The following is a 14,207-nucleotide window of genomic DNA, read 5'->3' as shown; positions in this document are numbered from 1 at the left end:
CAGTTTGAATCAGCTTGCTGTTTGTTTGGACAGTACTGGTAGGAGCAAAGGGGTGGAAACACAAGGGCAGAGCAAAGGTAGGCTTGACGTAATCCAGCCTGAGCTGCTGCTATGAAACTGCCCGTAGACTGTGTAAATACTAGTAAAATTGGATGTGCCTGGGAATATTTCCAGGCACTAGAATGAGATAGTCTATGCTATTAAACTGTTAAAATGCTCCCTGACAGGAATTTGACCTCTTCCAATTAACACTCTCTGCAAACAGTTTCTGGGCTCAGTTTGGTTGCTAGAATGGCCCCAATAGGCAATTTGCAAGCATAAACGCTGGTCTTTCCGTGCCAGTTGGCTTCAATGCCCAGGAATGCCTCCAGGCATGTTGAGTTTAACTAGTATAGACCCATCCCTAATGCCACATCCTGTCCCAAGACTGCAGCTACCACCAGCCTGAAAAGCAAGGTCTGTTTCTGCCAGCTCTTTTGGTGAGAGCAACCTAGTCCTTATGAGCTAACTTTGGTAGGATTTCTGATTGTAAAGAAAAAAGAATATATGTTTTCAGGCCAGCAGCACAACTGGTGAAACTGCAATTTTATGCTGTAATGTGTAGAGTCTTTTGCAAACCCTTATGACAAGAGAGCACTTGTCCTGAACAAATGATTTTCAAAATGGACAATAGCAAAACATAAAAGATGGGAAGATGAAATCTACAAATAAGAAATTTTATTTCCTTTTAATAAGGTTGTAAGAAATGCATATCTTGCCTTCATTGCAGGTTGGGGGTGGGGAGAGAGCAATAACTTGTTACATTGTTGTTTGTGCTGTAGAATATTTGGCCACTTAATACACAGAGTTAAAGCTGATATGATTTTCTTTTCCCCAAAATCATTTGCAGAACTGGGAATGCAATTATTTATCCTTCAACGTATTAAAAAATCCACAACTGCAGCATTTCCTTTCAGTTTGCAGTGTTAATAAAATAAATATACTCTGTATCTTGAATTACTGAAGCCAGGTCTTGAATTATAATAAATTATTGCATTTTGTTTGTTTGTTTTCACAGTTCTTTACAAGTTTGCCTTCATATCAGGAAATCTGAAAAAATGGGATTTTTACATCTCTCCAGGTATAACCACTTGGCAATCGTAATGATCCATCTACCTAATGTGATCCCTTGGTGAACAATTAAAAGCATTATTTTAGAGGAGCCTTTTAAGAGCTGCTGTATAAACAAAAGCCCAGTCTTTTGGTTATGTTGCTCTAGGACCCAGAGTGACTGTGATTGAGACAAACCTTCACCTGAATGAATTTTCCCCTTATACCTTATAAGGAGTCCAGGAAAACAAGGAAGTGATAACCACGTTTACGTTACTTTATGCACAGCTTGTCCTCTTTACCTGCCCAGGTAGCCCTTGTTATCACTTTAATTCATGGGCTGTGCAGGAGAGTTGAAGTTTCCTCGCAATCTGGTGTAGGTGATGCCTGAAAATATACCCTCCAGGAATGTATTATTTTTACAACATTCTGCCTTTACATGGATGATAATTAACACGCTAATATTTTTTTTTTGTCACGCAGCCAGCACTGAAAACGAATGGGGATTGAATTGCTTTGCCTCTGTTTCCTATTTCTGCAAAGAAATAACTATGTGCAAGGTAAGGCTCACGGGTAGGGTTTCAAACCATTTCTGCATTGTCTCTTGCTTGAGGTTGATAGGAAATAGCTTTCTGTCTTCTGTATTTAATAATTCCTTTCTGTTTAACAACTTTTATTTTTGACAGACTGCTGTAGGACTACCCTGCAAATTCATCTAAGATTTATGTGGTCATTACATAGTACAACATGTATGAAAGAGACAGGCATTTGAGCAATTTTGGTTACACTAATCTCTGATCTGTTGAGAAACTTAATGCTATGGATGTGACTGAGTGTTTCACTGGTACTTATACAACAAATTAAAATCATGTTAAGTATCTATCAAGCAACCTGAATGAAGTAATTTTAAGTGTATAGATTGAACATAAATATTTTCTTTTAATATCCCTGGTTGTGTTGGAAGTGTCTTACCTGCATTATACCAGAAACACACGTAACGCTTTATCAGATGCACTGGAAAAAACAAGCGAAGAAAATTTCCTTGTTTTCTCAGTGAATGCCATCTATAAAGAATGCAAAAGTAACTATGTTGATTGCCAGTAATTGTGATGATTTAATTTTTATTAGAGAGCTAATCTTCTACCAATAGAAAAACCATTATGAAGGAATTTTATCAGTAATTCTAAATATGGCTAGATGTGCACACTTTTCACCTCTCATATTTTTTATATGACAAGATTATTCATAAATTGAATGATTAACCACATTATTAATAGTCTTTTATCTTATTGGATTTAAATTTAGGGACCTGTTCTCAGGAAAGCACAGTGACTTGTGAAGACTGTTTGCTTTCTGGACCACACTGCGCTTGGTGTTTTCAAGAGGTAGAGTAACTGATACCAAAAAAATTTCAAAGTAAGAGTTCAAGTGTTTGTAGTAGCTCTGAGTGATGAAGTATTGACTTAATTGGGTCAGCCCATGGTTTTGTAATGCACGTAGTGCTTAGTTAAGCCTTCCTGGGGATCAAAAGTGGTATTCAATCTAGACTTCATGGTCCATTATTCATTGTTGTTTGTTGCTGCTTTCTTTATTTAAAACAAACAAACAAACCAACCAAACTTTGTTCATCTAAGACAGAAATGAAAAAGTAAGAGTGGGCTCAGGTCATCAGCTTCTGGGCTGACTCACCCACAGCACTGATGATGGAGCAGCAGACACCAAGTCAGAGACCAGACTGCATCTTACCTATTACATGCCAAACCAGACAGTGTAAACAGAAGGTGCTCCAGTCAGTTTGCATACACAAATGATTAATCTGTGGTTGATCACATATGAAGTATGATAATAGTGTTGGTTTTATAATTAGGATGATATATGTGTGTTTTGGCTAAAACATTTGGCTTAAAAAATGTAATCTGGATTTTTGTTTCCTATATATCTGTTGCAGACTTTCTGTGTAGCCCTGGGCAAGTCACTTAACATCTCTGCTTTTAAAACTGTCACCTGTAAATAATGCTAAATAATATCTCCCTATTTCACAGTAAATATTCTAGGTCTTTGTTCATTTGTGTTAGCAAGATAGTCAGATATCACAAAATCTTGCCAGAAATAATAGAGAAATAAAATGTCTTTTTCACTATAATTTCTGATTTACGCTTTTGTTGTTAAAAGAATTTCTTGCTTTTTTGAATAGCACAATGATACCTAGGATGGGACTAACGTACTGCTTTAGGAAGTACCTGACAAAGACCAAAAAGCACTTTTGTCAAAAATAAGTTTGCTGAAAATAATTAAGAAATTTGCTAAAAACTCTACCATGGGAGAAAAACCCAACCCACATTAGTGTGTTTGCAGTAGTTTTTATCTTTGTACTTAACAGAAACAGGATTTTCTTGAAACGAAATTTGAGCACATAGGTTTGACTACTGCCCTGTATTTTCAGAAGACAAAACCAAAATACAGTTTATGCAGAAAAACCCCAACCAAACCCTTCAGAAAACTTCAGAAAGGAAACTTCAGAGTAGTAAATGTTATTTTTTTCTTTGTTCATAGACTCATATACTTGTTTGGTAGAGAATAACATATCGAGAGTGCAAAAGATGTAGGAGCTTTAGTGTCAGATTAAACACAAGTCCCCCAAGAAACCCCTGTTTTCTGTAGGATAAAACCACACCTTGTAATTCTATTTGAAATGTAAGTTTGCCTCTTCACAACATGTTTTGGAAAGTTACTACAAAGTGTGTAACTAAAAAGGTTGATATGAACCTCACTGTGAAAGTTTTGTAGTGGTACGTGATTTTTACATACATTATATTCAAAAATCTCTTCATGACAATTTTGCTGGAGCAAAGGTGTCAGATTTGTTCTGAAGAATAATAAACCACTGTTCCTATTGGGTGTCGCAGCATCACTTCTACCTAAATATGCGAGATCCCTGATAATTTTCAGGCATGAAGGGGAACTTTTTCATGAAAAGAAGTGTCCCAGTTCTGGTTTAACAGGTTTAAAGTAAATTTGTTTTGCTCTGGATGGAAAGCTTTTCAATGACTGAATTCTGAGAATATTTGAGGCTTAATGGCTGAACCACAGGTTCCTTGCCCAAATCCAGGAGAAAAGAGTGGCCCCACGGTATGGGCCCACGACCATGAGCTAGGAATTTAATCTCTCAGTTCCAGTTCTGCAGGGCATTGCCCAGGTTTTGGTCAAAAGGTCTTACAGACCAGAGCAGTTTCCAGTTCATGAGGCAGCTGACTGATTTTGACAATCTAAACTCCAGACATAGCTCTAGGAAATTATAATAAGACACAAAAGTCTCTTTGTAAAATTAACCATCAGCTTCACCACTATGCAGGGGTAGTACCTGCACTGCAGCAGTGCTGTGAAAAGGAATGCTTTGAAATGAGTAACAAAAATAAACAGCAAGCTATCCAGCTTATATCAATAGGCTTGTGATTTCCTCTGGATGGCAGATGGTCGGGTAGGATGCTGGAGCAAACGCAACCAGATAGACGTGGGCTATGCCAGGAGCCCCACCAGTGCTAGGGAGTGAGGGAGGTAGGCTGTGGTGCCTGTTTGGCACCAGGCAGAGTAACAAGGACTTGCTACCTGCTTCAGAGAATATGTTAAATGAGTGTTGAGGAGAACGTGTAGATCAGAAAAAAAACGGTGAACAATGGAACACTGTTGGTTTGTCACAAAATTTGTAGGACTTTATTATCTGCAAGATCTCTTCTGTTTTTAAATTCCCTTCCATCAGCAGTTCAAAACTGCTTAGGAAAGACTGATGAATATGCAGTGCAATCCTGCAACAGAAAAACTAGGAGCTCATAGAGGCTTTGGGTTATCATTCCCAGTACTGTGAGAAGCCAAATGCAGTGAGTGGCACAATTCTCGTTCCTCACCAGTAGAGTAGTTTCTCCCAGGATACCAAATCGGTGTAAGTTACGTTAATTATACACCTGTGTGACATGATCCATGAAGGGCAAATTCAGATTTCTGTGCCACCTAGATCTCTTTCTGTACTAGTCTGCAGTAACTTGCACCTTTGTTTCTGTTCCCGGCATTGGACTGACCTTTTGTCAGCCAGGTGCTGGTGGCTGGTCAGTTAACACATTTAACTCATCCATTCCTTCTCCTGTTTGCTTTAGAATTACACAGACTCAGCTGGAATTCATGGAAGGTGTGATACCCCAGAAAACCTTCTGTCAAAAGGATGCCAGTTGAATTTGATTGAATTTCCCATTTCAGAAGTAGAAATTCACAGAAACAAGCCCCTAAGTGTAGTGACACAGAACAATTCTGATGTCACACAGATCTCTCCCCAAAAATTAACTCTCAGGCTGCGACCAGGTAGGTCACTCGTTTCATGGATGTGGGCTTTTTCTTCTTTTTTTTCAGCCAGTATGATATACCGAAGCTTCTCAGACTGAATGGTCTAAAAAAAAAAATCTTGACAGGGTAAAGATAAAACCTGTGTTGAGTCCAAAATTATCTGTTGATTCATCAGATGAAATCTAAGTTTGACTGAGTTCAAAATACTTTCAGAAGTACATCATAAAATTAAGGGTATTTTTTTTTTTAAATTCTCCTATTCTCTTGCCATTGAGGTGGCAGGGAGAGAATGGAAACTCCCTACAGTGCCCCAGCCCTGCCCCTGCCCCTCTCCCCCACAGTTCTGGCAAACAGCATATCTCAGAGGCAGCATAAAAACTTGCTTTGAGGATTTACAAGGTACCAGTGACATTTATGGAAACACTCCAGGCCTACTTTGGGGTACTTGAGATGTGATTTTTTCCTGGAGAAAATTTGGAATAAAGGAACGTATGTGATACAGTTAGGTCATGTCATAGTTTGGAACTGAGAATAAAACCCATGCGTACAGTCTGGTTTTCTTTAAATTAGATTCTAAATCACATGGTATGTCCCATGTGTGTTACCTGCAGTTTTATTAACTTCATATCTAAATTGTCTAAATCTGCGTACTGCTGAAGCGCTGTTCTCTTTTCCGAATTACAGCAACCAGTTATAAATTTATTCTTATGGCTTTACTGAAGAACTGAAAAAAAAAAAAAGCACTAGGATCACTTTTGACTTTTCAGATCCTTGTTTGAGATTTTTGTTGATGGAGAATTGTTGAAGTTATTTTGTTAATCCTACTGGTGATTTAAAATACTAGATAATTTTCACCAAGTTTATGAAGAAACTGGCATTGCTCATAACTTCTGTGTAGAACTGCTAATTTGTATCCCATTTTCCTATGACCGTAATAGGACATGAAGAAACAGTACAGATCAAGGTTCGCCGAACTGAAGATTATCCAATTGACCTCTATTACCTCATGGATCTTTCAGCCTCCATGGATGATGATCTGAACACAATTAAAGAACTGGGTTCAACTCTTTCTAAAGAAATGTCAAAACTGACAAGCAACTTCAGATTGGGGTTTGGATCTTTTGTTGAAAAACCAGTTTCACCATTTATCAAAACTACAGCTGAAGAAATAACAAACCCTTGCAGGTAGGCAGGGAAAATACCAACATCTTTTTGCACGCCAGCATTAAGTCATAGTATTAATCTTTTCAATTCAGCAGCCTCACTGGAACCCTTGTCCTGTTCCAGCTGTAAATCAATCAGTTTGGGAAACAAGACTTATTTATTTTAATTTCACACTCTGATCACTATTCTGTTGAGTCTTACATCAGAGAGGCATCTGGGAGTAATTTTGCTTTTTAGCTTTTGCTGCTAGTTACAATTGTGCTTAATGGGTTAATAAACAGGTAGGTAGAACAATTATGTATTTCTCTTTAACTTGCTAGAATATACATATATGTAAGAATTTTATGACATTGCTATACTAAGCAGGTGAAAACTCAGAATAGCTGTTTCATTTACCCATGAATGCTCTTTTCCCGTTTTCTTCATTGGAGTTAGTTTTTTGTTGTTGTTGTTTGGGATTTATTTTATTATTTTATTTTATATTTTTTAATTTTTTTTTTTTTTTCCCCTTAAGGTCTAGCAGCATCCCCTCAAACCTAGGCCTCCCTATCCCTTTGCTAACCTAGGTGGAGGAGAAGCTGTGCTCTGCAGCCTGAAGCAGGGCTGCAGCAGCTTGGTGGTCCTCTCTGAATGCCATTAAGGGACTACAGATCTTACTGTACTTCTGAGTATGAAAGCAAGGCACAGCAGGGAGCACCACAAGGACTGCACGTCCTTGATTGGCTGAATTACTCTGCTTTAGGAGGCACTTCACAGGCTTTATGCAGACCTGTTTGCATTGCCTATCTCACTGGATACTCTTTGATTATCTTAGATTTTTCACTAGATCTATCTCAGACACAGAAGAGAGATACATGACCAAAAACTAACCCTGAGAGGCCTGTGAAGTAGCCATTGTAGTGTTTTTTTCACCCTGTATTAACCATAAGCCGTCTCACTTGTCTTATAGAAGTGTACCATACGAGTGCTTACCTACCTTTGGATACAAACATGTTTTGCCACTAACAAATGATGCTGAAAAATTCAATGAAATTGTGAAAGGACAGCGAATATCTGCTAATATAGACACTCCAGAGGGAGGATTCGATGCAATTATGCAGGCAGCTGTTTGCAAGGTAACTGAAATTTCTAGGTATAATATTAAATATTCTGTATATTACCACTTCTCATATTATATGGTTGTCTTTCAAAGCAGAAGGTCATTCCTTTTCAAGATTTTTTTTTAATGTAGTGTGAAAGCCTCATTAGATTTGTGTGAAAATAATTTTGACTGTATCAAGTAAAACGTGTTTCGCAATATTTGAGTGTTTCTTTTTGTCAGGGATAAAAAAACCTCAGCTGTATAATTACTGAGTTTGTTTTCTTGGTTTTCTTTTTCTTTAAATATTTGTGATTAACTATGTTTAAAGTAGTAAGCAGATTGACATGAAAATGGTCAGTCCATGTTATAAAACACAGGAATGGGGAAACAAAATGTTAGCCAAAGAATGGAATGAACATAATCCCTTAAAAGATGTGATGTTTTTGACAGTCCCTTGAAAATTATTCCCTTCATTTATTTTGAGATGCTGTTCTCCACATATTTTGCTTATTTTCTATATTATGAATACAATACAGCCTGCTAAATTAATGTATTTTAAATGACAGGAAAAAATTGGATGGAGGAATGATTCTCTACATTTGCTGGTGTTTGTGAGTGATGCTGATTCCCATTTTGGGATGGACAGTAAGCTGGCAGGGATTGTTGTTCCTAATGATGGGAACTGTCATTTGGACCACAATAATGAGTATTCCATGTCTACTGTTCTGGTAAGATACTATGACTTTTGTACAACTCTTGCATTCTGGAAATTTAAAGGCTACATAAGCAATTTAAAATTAATTCCAGTATACTCTTATCACTGAAATATGTAAAAGTTGGGCAATCTAGACATTTTGTGTAATTTGCAGTTGCACATTTCAGTAAAAAGAGAACAGTGTGTTTCTGTGGGATCAGGATAGGTTATAACTAGGAAAAAAGAAAGCACAAATGTCATACCTGCTAATGCAGGAAACACACAGAACAGGACTGACTAGTATTTCGTCTGCAGGGAATGCAAAATTTGCATTAATCATGTTCCCGGTAAGGGTGTGAGTTCAGGAGTTTGTAGGACACTGTTTGTGTAGGAAAATTTGCCAGCTTAATGTTCAGTGTTCAGAAATACTGAATGTACACACTATGTTGTTCAGTGTAAGACAAATACCCACTTGCTCAGTTGCAGTGTTATTCTTTGGTTTACATATATCACAAATGCTACTGAGCCAAGTGTGCCAGGAAGGAGGATGGTACTATACTTTTCTTAGAGGGATTTCATTAAAAACAAAGCAAGGAAATTATTATATACCCTGTTTTTTATTTTGTAGACATGTAGTGCCTAATTATAGTTTATACTATACAGAGAATACAATGTTAGTTATGATCACTTGAATATGTTTCATGGGAGATAATTAGCAACTGGATGCACATGAAAAATTGATGTGTCTTTTTTCTGTTTGTTTGCAGGAGTATCCCACAATCGGACAATTAATTGACAAACTTGTGCAAAACAATGTTCTATTAATTTTTGCTGTAACAAATGAGCAAGTTCACATATATGAGGTGAGCAAACTAAAATGTTTGGTTTGCCAGTATTTGTTTTAAAGTTCACCCATTTTCACAGATGATACAGTAATTCTAGTACTAAGGACCGAATTGTGCAAGATATTTATATAATAAAAATAGCTAGGAAATTATATGTCAGTGGAAGTATCTTTTACTTAGGAAGGACGTCTTCATGAATTGATTCAGATGTTCTTAGGTAACTTTAAACTGAATTTAAAGTTGAATCGCACTAAGTTTTTAAGTCAAGGATTGTCAAACTAAGCATTGCTGAACTATTGGGTGTAATGATTACGATTATCTTTTTGTATTTTATAAGGCTGGAGAAGGGCAGTTGAGCCTTTTCTTCATTTTATAAGACAAGAACACATTCTGAAAAATACTGTTGTCTTCGTACTCAACTCCGAGATCATGTGGGTTATTTTTCAGCTGTGAGTTTTATCCATTTTTCTTTGGTTCTGTGTCTCTTTCCAATGAGACAAATATGAAACTAGCAGCAAGACTGAAAACACAAAATATGATGGACAAAGTCCTCTTTCTTCATGTACCATTCCTTATGTCTACTGAGGGAAAAGGCTTCATTACAGTAACTATTGATATTAGGACTTGCAGAGACCTGTTTCTGTGAGGTAATTTCCTGCTCTGTGAAGTCATGTCATGGGAAATGGGAGCCAGGAGACCAGGGAAAGCAGAGGAGAAATGGTTATAGATATGCAAAATCCATATTTTTAATAAATTGAATATCATCCATACCTGCAGCTCCATCAGTCACTTGTGCAGGCACCTGTTTTCAACTTCCACAAATATAAGCTCTCCTGAAGCCCCATGCTGCTTTTTGCCTCGTGGATGTTCCAGCTGTGAGCTGAGGCAAAGCCACCAATGGCGCCTTAAGGGCCTTTTGGTTTTTTTTCCAGTGAATGTGAGCAAAACACCTTTAAGATAAAATAAGGGTGATATTGGCAATTCTTATTTTCTTTTTTTGTCCAGTCTTGCTGCCAGGAAGAAATCTTCACAGGCAAAAAGAAATTCTAGATAAGAATTCAGTGAGATTAATAAAGGGGTTTGCAGACTAGCCTGGCTGCCTGGCTACGTACTGCTGCATGAAGAGTGATAAGGGCAGAGAAATTGTGTTTCCAGATTTATTCCAGTTGATTGAGAGAGGTCAGTAAGGGTGAGCCTGGTGGTACAAGAAGTTGGCTTTCCAAAGGAAAAACCTTCACACAACATTACTTGTTAAAAGCCAAAAATAAAGGAATGAGAAGAAAGGTGCTCCTCTGGTGTTATAACCACAGGGAAAACAGGAAAGAAAGGGTGGGGGGAAATGCCTATGTTACAGCTGAGAGAGCAGATGAGTCCGTGAGGTGCTCACCAGTATAATGGTTTTCTGTTTCTGTCCTCTGTGTTAACCCAAGGAATACCCCTCAGAGCTTCTGCAACTGATTCCAAAACTGATTCATAAACTGATTCTCAGATTACAGATTAAGTGACAAGGAAATACTCTGCTTCTTGGAACACTGACTGCCTGGCTTCTTAAAGACTGTATTGAATAGTGAGCTGAAGTGTGAAAATTTAGATCAACTATAGTAGAAGTCAATCTCTTACAAATGCAGTGGGATTCTATAGTCCTAGCATAGATTAGTTAAAATTTGTACATTAAAAAAATTTTACTAAATCTCAGTATTGCTCAACAGTTTCCTAATAAGGGTCAAATTAATGTCAAGGGAAATCTTTTCCCTGCTTCTAATAGGAGGTACATGAATAGAGGATCTTCCAGAGGGTAGTTTGGAAGTATCTCTTATTTACAGAGTGTTATTTTGTCCAAAGAAACTTCTCTTATTGATGGCATTTTATTTTCCTTTGGAAATCACTGGTGGTCACTCTCAGAGTCCAACAGTGTTCTTATCAGGGGTTTTCTGTTTCAGTATCCCTGTGTCAGCGTTATACCAGTACCAAAGTTATCAAGTGGCAGCCTTTGTTCCATGGGAACATTAACCAAAGATTTATAGCTAACAAAAAATGCAAGCCATTGTTAACCCAGCTGGGGAATAGTTTGTTCTTGTTACTTTCTTTGTTAGGAAAGAAAAGTGTGACTATCTTCTGTCTTGTAGGGTACACAATGATCCCATTCAATATATTGTTTCTGCTGCTTTCATCTTTTAATAGTGCTTTCTGTCACTTATTTGAATAGCTATAGTTGTTATGGTCTGCTTTCAATCCCATAGAAGTGGAAAATCACTCAAAGCAAGTACAAAAATCACACGTAAGTCTCACAGTGCAGTTTTCCCATACTACAGTGTACTTTCAAAGGTATACGTAGGACCTGCAAACAGGACAATAGTGTCACGTTTTCGTCTGCGTGATTCAAATTTGTAATATAAATGTAAATAACCAGATATCCATGCTCAAGAATGTAAAAAGAACAAAGCAAGACAATAAGAGTTATTCTTGTGTTAAGGCTATTGCTCAGGTAGCCTGGAAGAGCTGGGACAGGACTCTAAACTGGCACTTGGGCACTACCATTAAACCACTCTTGACTTGGTGTTTTACTTCTTTAAAAGCCTCAGTGATGGAGATTCTGCCACGTCCCTGAGAAAACCCTCCCAAATTTAACTATCCTTTCATATGTAAAGCCTCTCCCCAAATATCTCATCTCAAATCCACTTGAAATCAGCATCTAATTATATCAAAAGTTATCCCCACAACTGACCACTGCTATTTATAATTCAGTTCTTAGGGACAAACATCCATTAAAGTGACTGTGAGGACTTAGAAAGCACCTCTAAATAGACTTGATAGATTCCATTAGTCTTAAGTGCTATGTTCAGACTGTCAAATATATTTTATATTTCTAGCCCAAGTCATTTAATATTCTTGATCCACTCCAAATGAATTTTCAGTTTATCCACTTACATGTATGTGTATTTTCTAACATACAGATATTGCAGATTACACAAGCACAGAATATGTATCCTTGTAACATAGCTCGTGTTAGTTTTTATCCTTCCATGCAACCAAACAGCTGCCACACAGCAATCTAAAAGAGGGGGAAAGTTTAGGTCTGATGCTCTCCGTGACCACAAGAACTTTAAAAGCAGCCACACTGAAACATTTGTAAGTCCACTCAAAATTAAATGCAGGAGAGTGGAGGAAGTTCCTTAACCTTAATCCTGGTAATCTGAGATTATTTATAAAAAAGATTTTTTTCAAAAAAAAAAAAAAGGTCTTTTAGAAATATACTCGTGTATGTCTAATTTCTTGCATCATTAGTTTTAACTGAGTCCTGCCAAAGGACTACAATTTAGCAGGGAATGTTTTTATTCTATGAAAGCTATTCACTCAGAAAGCATTTGAAAATATTGCAATAGTAATGGTATTCTTAACAACTGTGTAAATCTTATTTTGCTATTAAAGAAAACACCAGTCTTTAAAGTTTCATGAAGTAGTTGTTATTATTGTTAATATTATTTGTTTTCCAGCAGAATTTTTAAAAAATTTATTCAAATTTACATAAGGAAAAAGACTTCCTCTCTAATCCTGACTAAGCAGCACTTCTTTTGAAACAGAAATTGCTCTTTTTTGGACAAATTATTTATTTTTATATTGCAGGAGAATATGGCTTGAATTTTAATTTTTTTTTCAGACTGCATTTCACTGTTGAAAATTGATCTAAAAATACTCCCTTCTCCACGCTTGCACAGAATTTCAAATGTTTTTTATAAATTTGGTGTGACACTACTTATGACAGAAATTCTTGTATCACTTACACTGCTAAAAGTCAGACATAACACCACTGAAGTCAGATGCATAGCTGTCAGATTTCACTAACATAAGTATCTCTATAAAACCACAGTTCACCTTTTAATGAGTATTTGCTAAAATACTAAATTACATTACATCCTTTGACTGTTTTACAATAGTAGCACTCCAAAAGCATCAGTGTGCCTCACCTTGTTAATGGTTAAACAGAAATATTTGCTAAAAGGTAGGGTTTAACCAATGGAATGGAGATACACACTTAGACTGGGCTTGCAATATGTCTTCCTTGTGTCACCATGCAGAAAAATTTTGTTCAAAGAAGAAAGATAAACCAAACTCTTCAGAAAAGTATATCCCTGCTGTTTGTTTTGCATAGCAGAGATTAAAGGGTGCTATACTTTAAATTCCACATTTATCATCTTTTCTTATAATTATCTCCTGAAAGATAATTAACTGTGTACAAAATGCAGTTTCAATGTTCTAAGAATCCTTGAGAGAGCACTAATCACAGGAAGAGTGAGGAATGCAAAGTCACCAGCTGCAACATAAAATGCAGTTAATCCTACTGATTTACAATAGCACTTTGGAAATCTAATGAATGATAAATATTCCATACGTAATATATAAAGTAATCATAGGGCTTTTGGACAAGCGAAGTATCAGAGGGATATAAGGCTATCAAATTATCCATGTTTATTAATAGCTCCCTGGAATTATTTAAAATTAAAACAGCATTGATATGATAAACTGCAAAAGAAGAAGAATTCTACAACATGTTTTGTTCTGTTTTGTTTATTTTTTTAATAATAGACAGTGATTATTTTCCAAAGGCATTGAGTACAAGCAAGAGAAATTCATGTAGTTGGCAATCAGGAAAGATAAATTTTAATTAAGCAAATTTAAAATCTAGCTGCTAGATGTCATGTTAATGTCATAATGCAATTTAATGAAAAAAATCACTGAATCACTGAAATAAATCGGCGTTATATTATTAACATAAAGTCAGCATGCAATTAATCATAGCCACAGAGCACTGGGACACATCACCCTGACGGGGGTTACATCAAACATAAACTAGCAGCAGTTTCTTAAGGGCCTTTGTTCAAAGTTCTTGTGGCCCTTGGTTTAAACTTCTGTGCCCTCACTAATCAGAATTCAAGATGCTGAGTGCTTGGAAAGAAAAAACACGGTTGTTGTGACTGAATGCAGGGCCTAAGACTCTGAAGTA

The 14,207-nt window shown here is 36.7% G+C and overlaps 1 protein-coding gene across 5 annotated transcripts in view; it reads left to right on the top strand.

Moving 5' to 3' along the window:
* The first annotated feature begins 1,368 nt into the window (after nt 1-1,368).
* The window catches only part of ITGB6 (integrin, beta 6), a 31,989-nt gene continuing 19,150 nt past the window's right edge, over nt 1,369-14,207 (top strand). For 2 of the 5 annotated variants that reach the window (XM_008948117.1, XM_008948114.1), the window contains exons 1-7: nt 1,457-1,649; nt 2,395-2,474; nt 5,238-5,439; nt 6,360-6,606; nt 7,535-7,700; nt 8,233-8,394; nt 9,128-9,223. In XM_008948117.1, the coding sequence (XP_008946365.1) occupies nt 1,589-1,649; nt 2,395-2,474; nt 5,238-5,439; nt 6,360-6,606; nt 7,535-7,700; nt 8,233-8,394; nt 9,128-9,223 (1,014 nt within the window). In that variant the 5' untranslated portion in view covers nt 1,457-1,588. Of the gene's footprint in view, nt 1,400-1,456; nt 1,650-2,394; nt 2,475-2,917; nt 2,927-5,237; nt 5,440-6,359; nt 6,607-7,534; nt 7,701-8,232; nt 8,395-9,127; nt 9,224-14,207 lie in introns of those variants that run through there. The other 3 variants (XM_008948115.1, XM_008948119.1, XM_008948116.1) reach the window with 3 other exon arrangements.

The sequence above is a fragment of the Merops nubicus genome, unplaced genomic scaffold, assembly GCF_000691845.1.
Source record: "Merops nubicus isolate BGI_N331 unplaced genomic scaffold, ASM69184v1 scaffold11239, whole genome shotgun sequence".
Lineage (NCBI taxonomy): Eukaryota > Metazoa > Chordata > Aves > Coraciiformes > Meropidae > Merops > Merops nubicus.
This window is presented reverse-complemented; position numbering and strand designations above follow the sequence as displayed.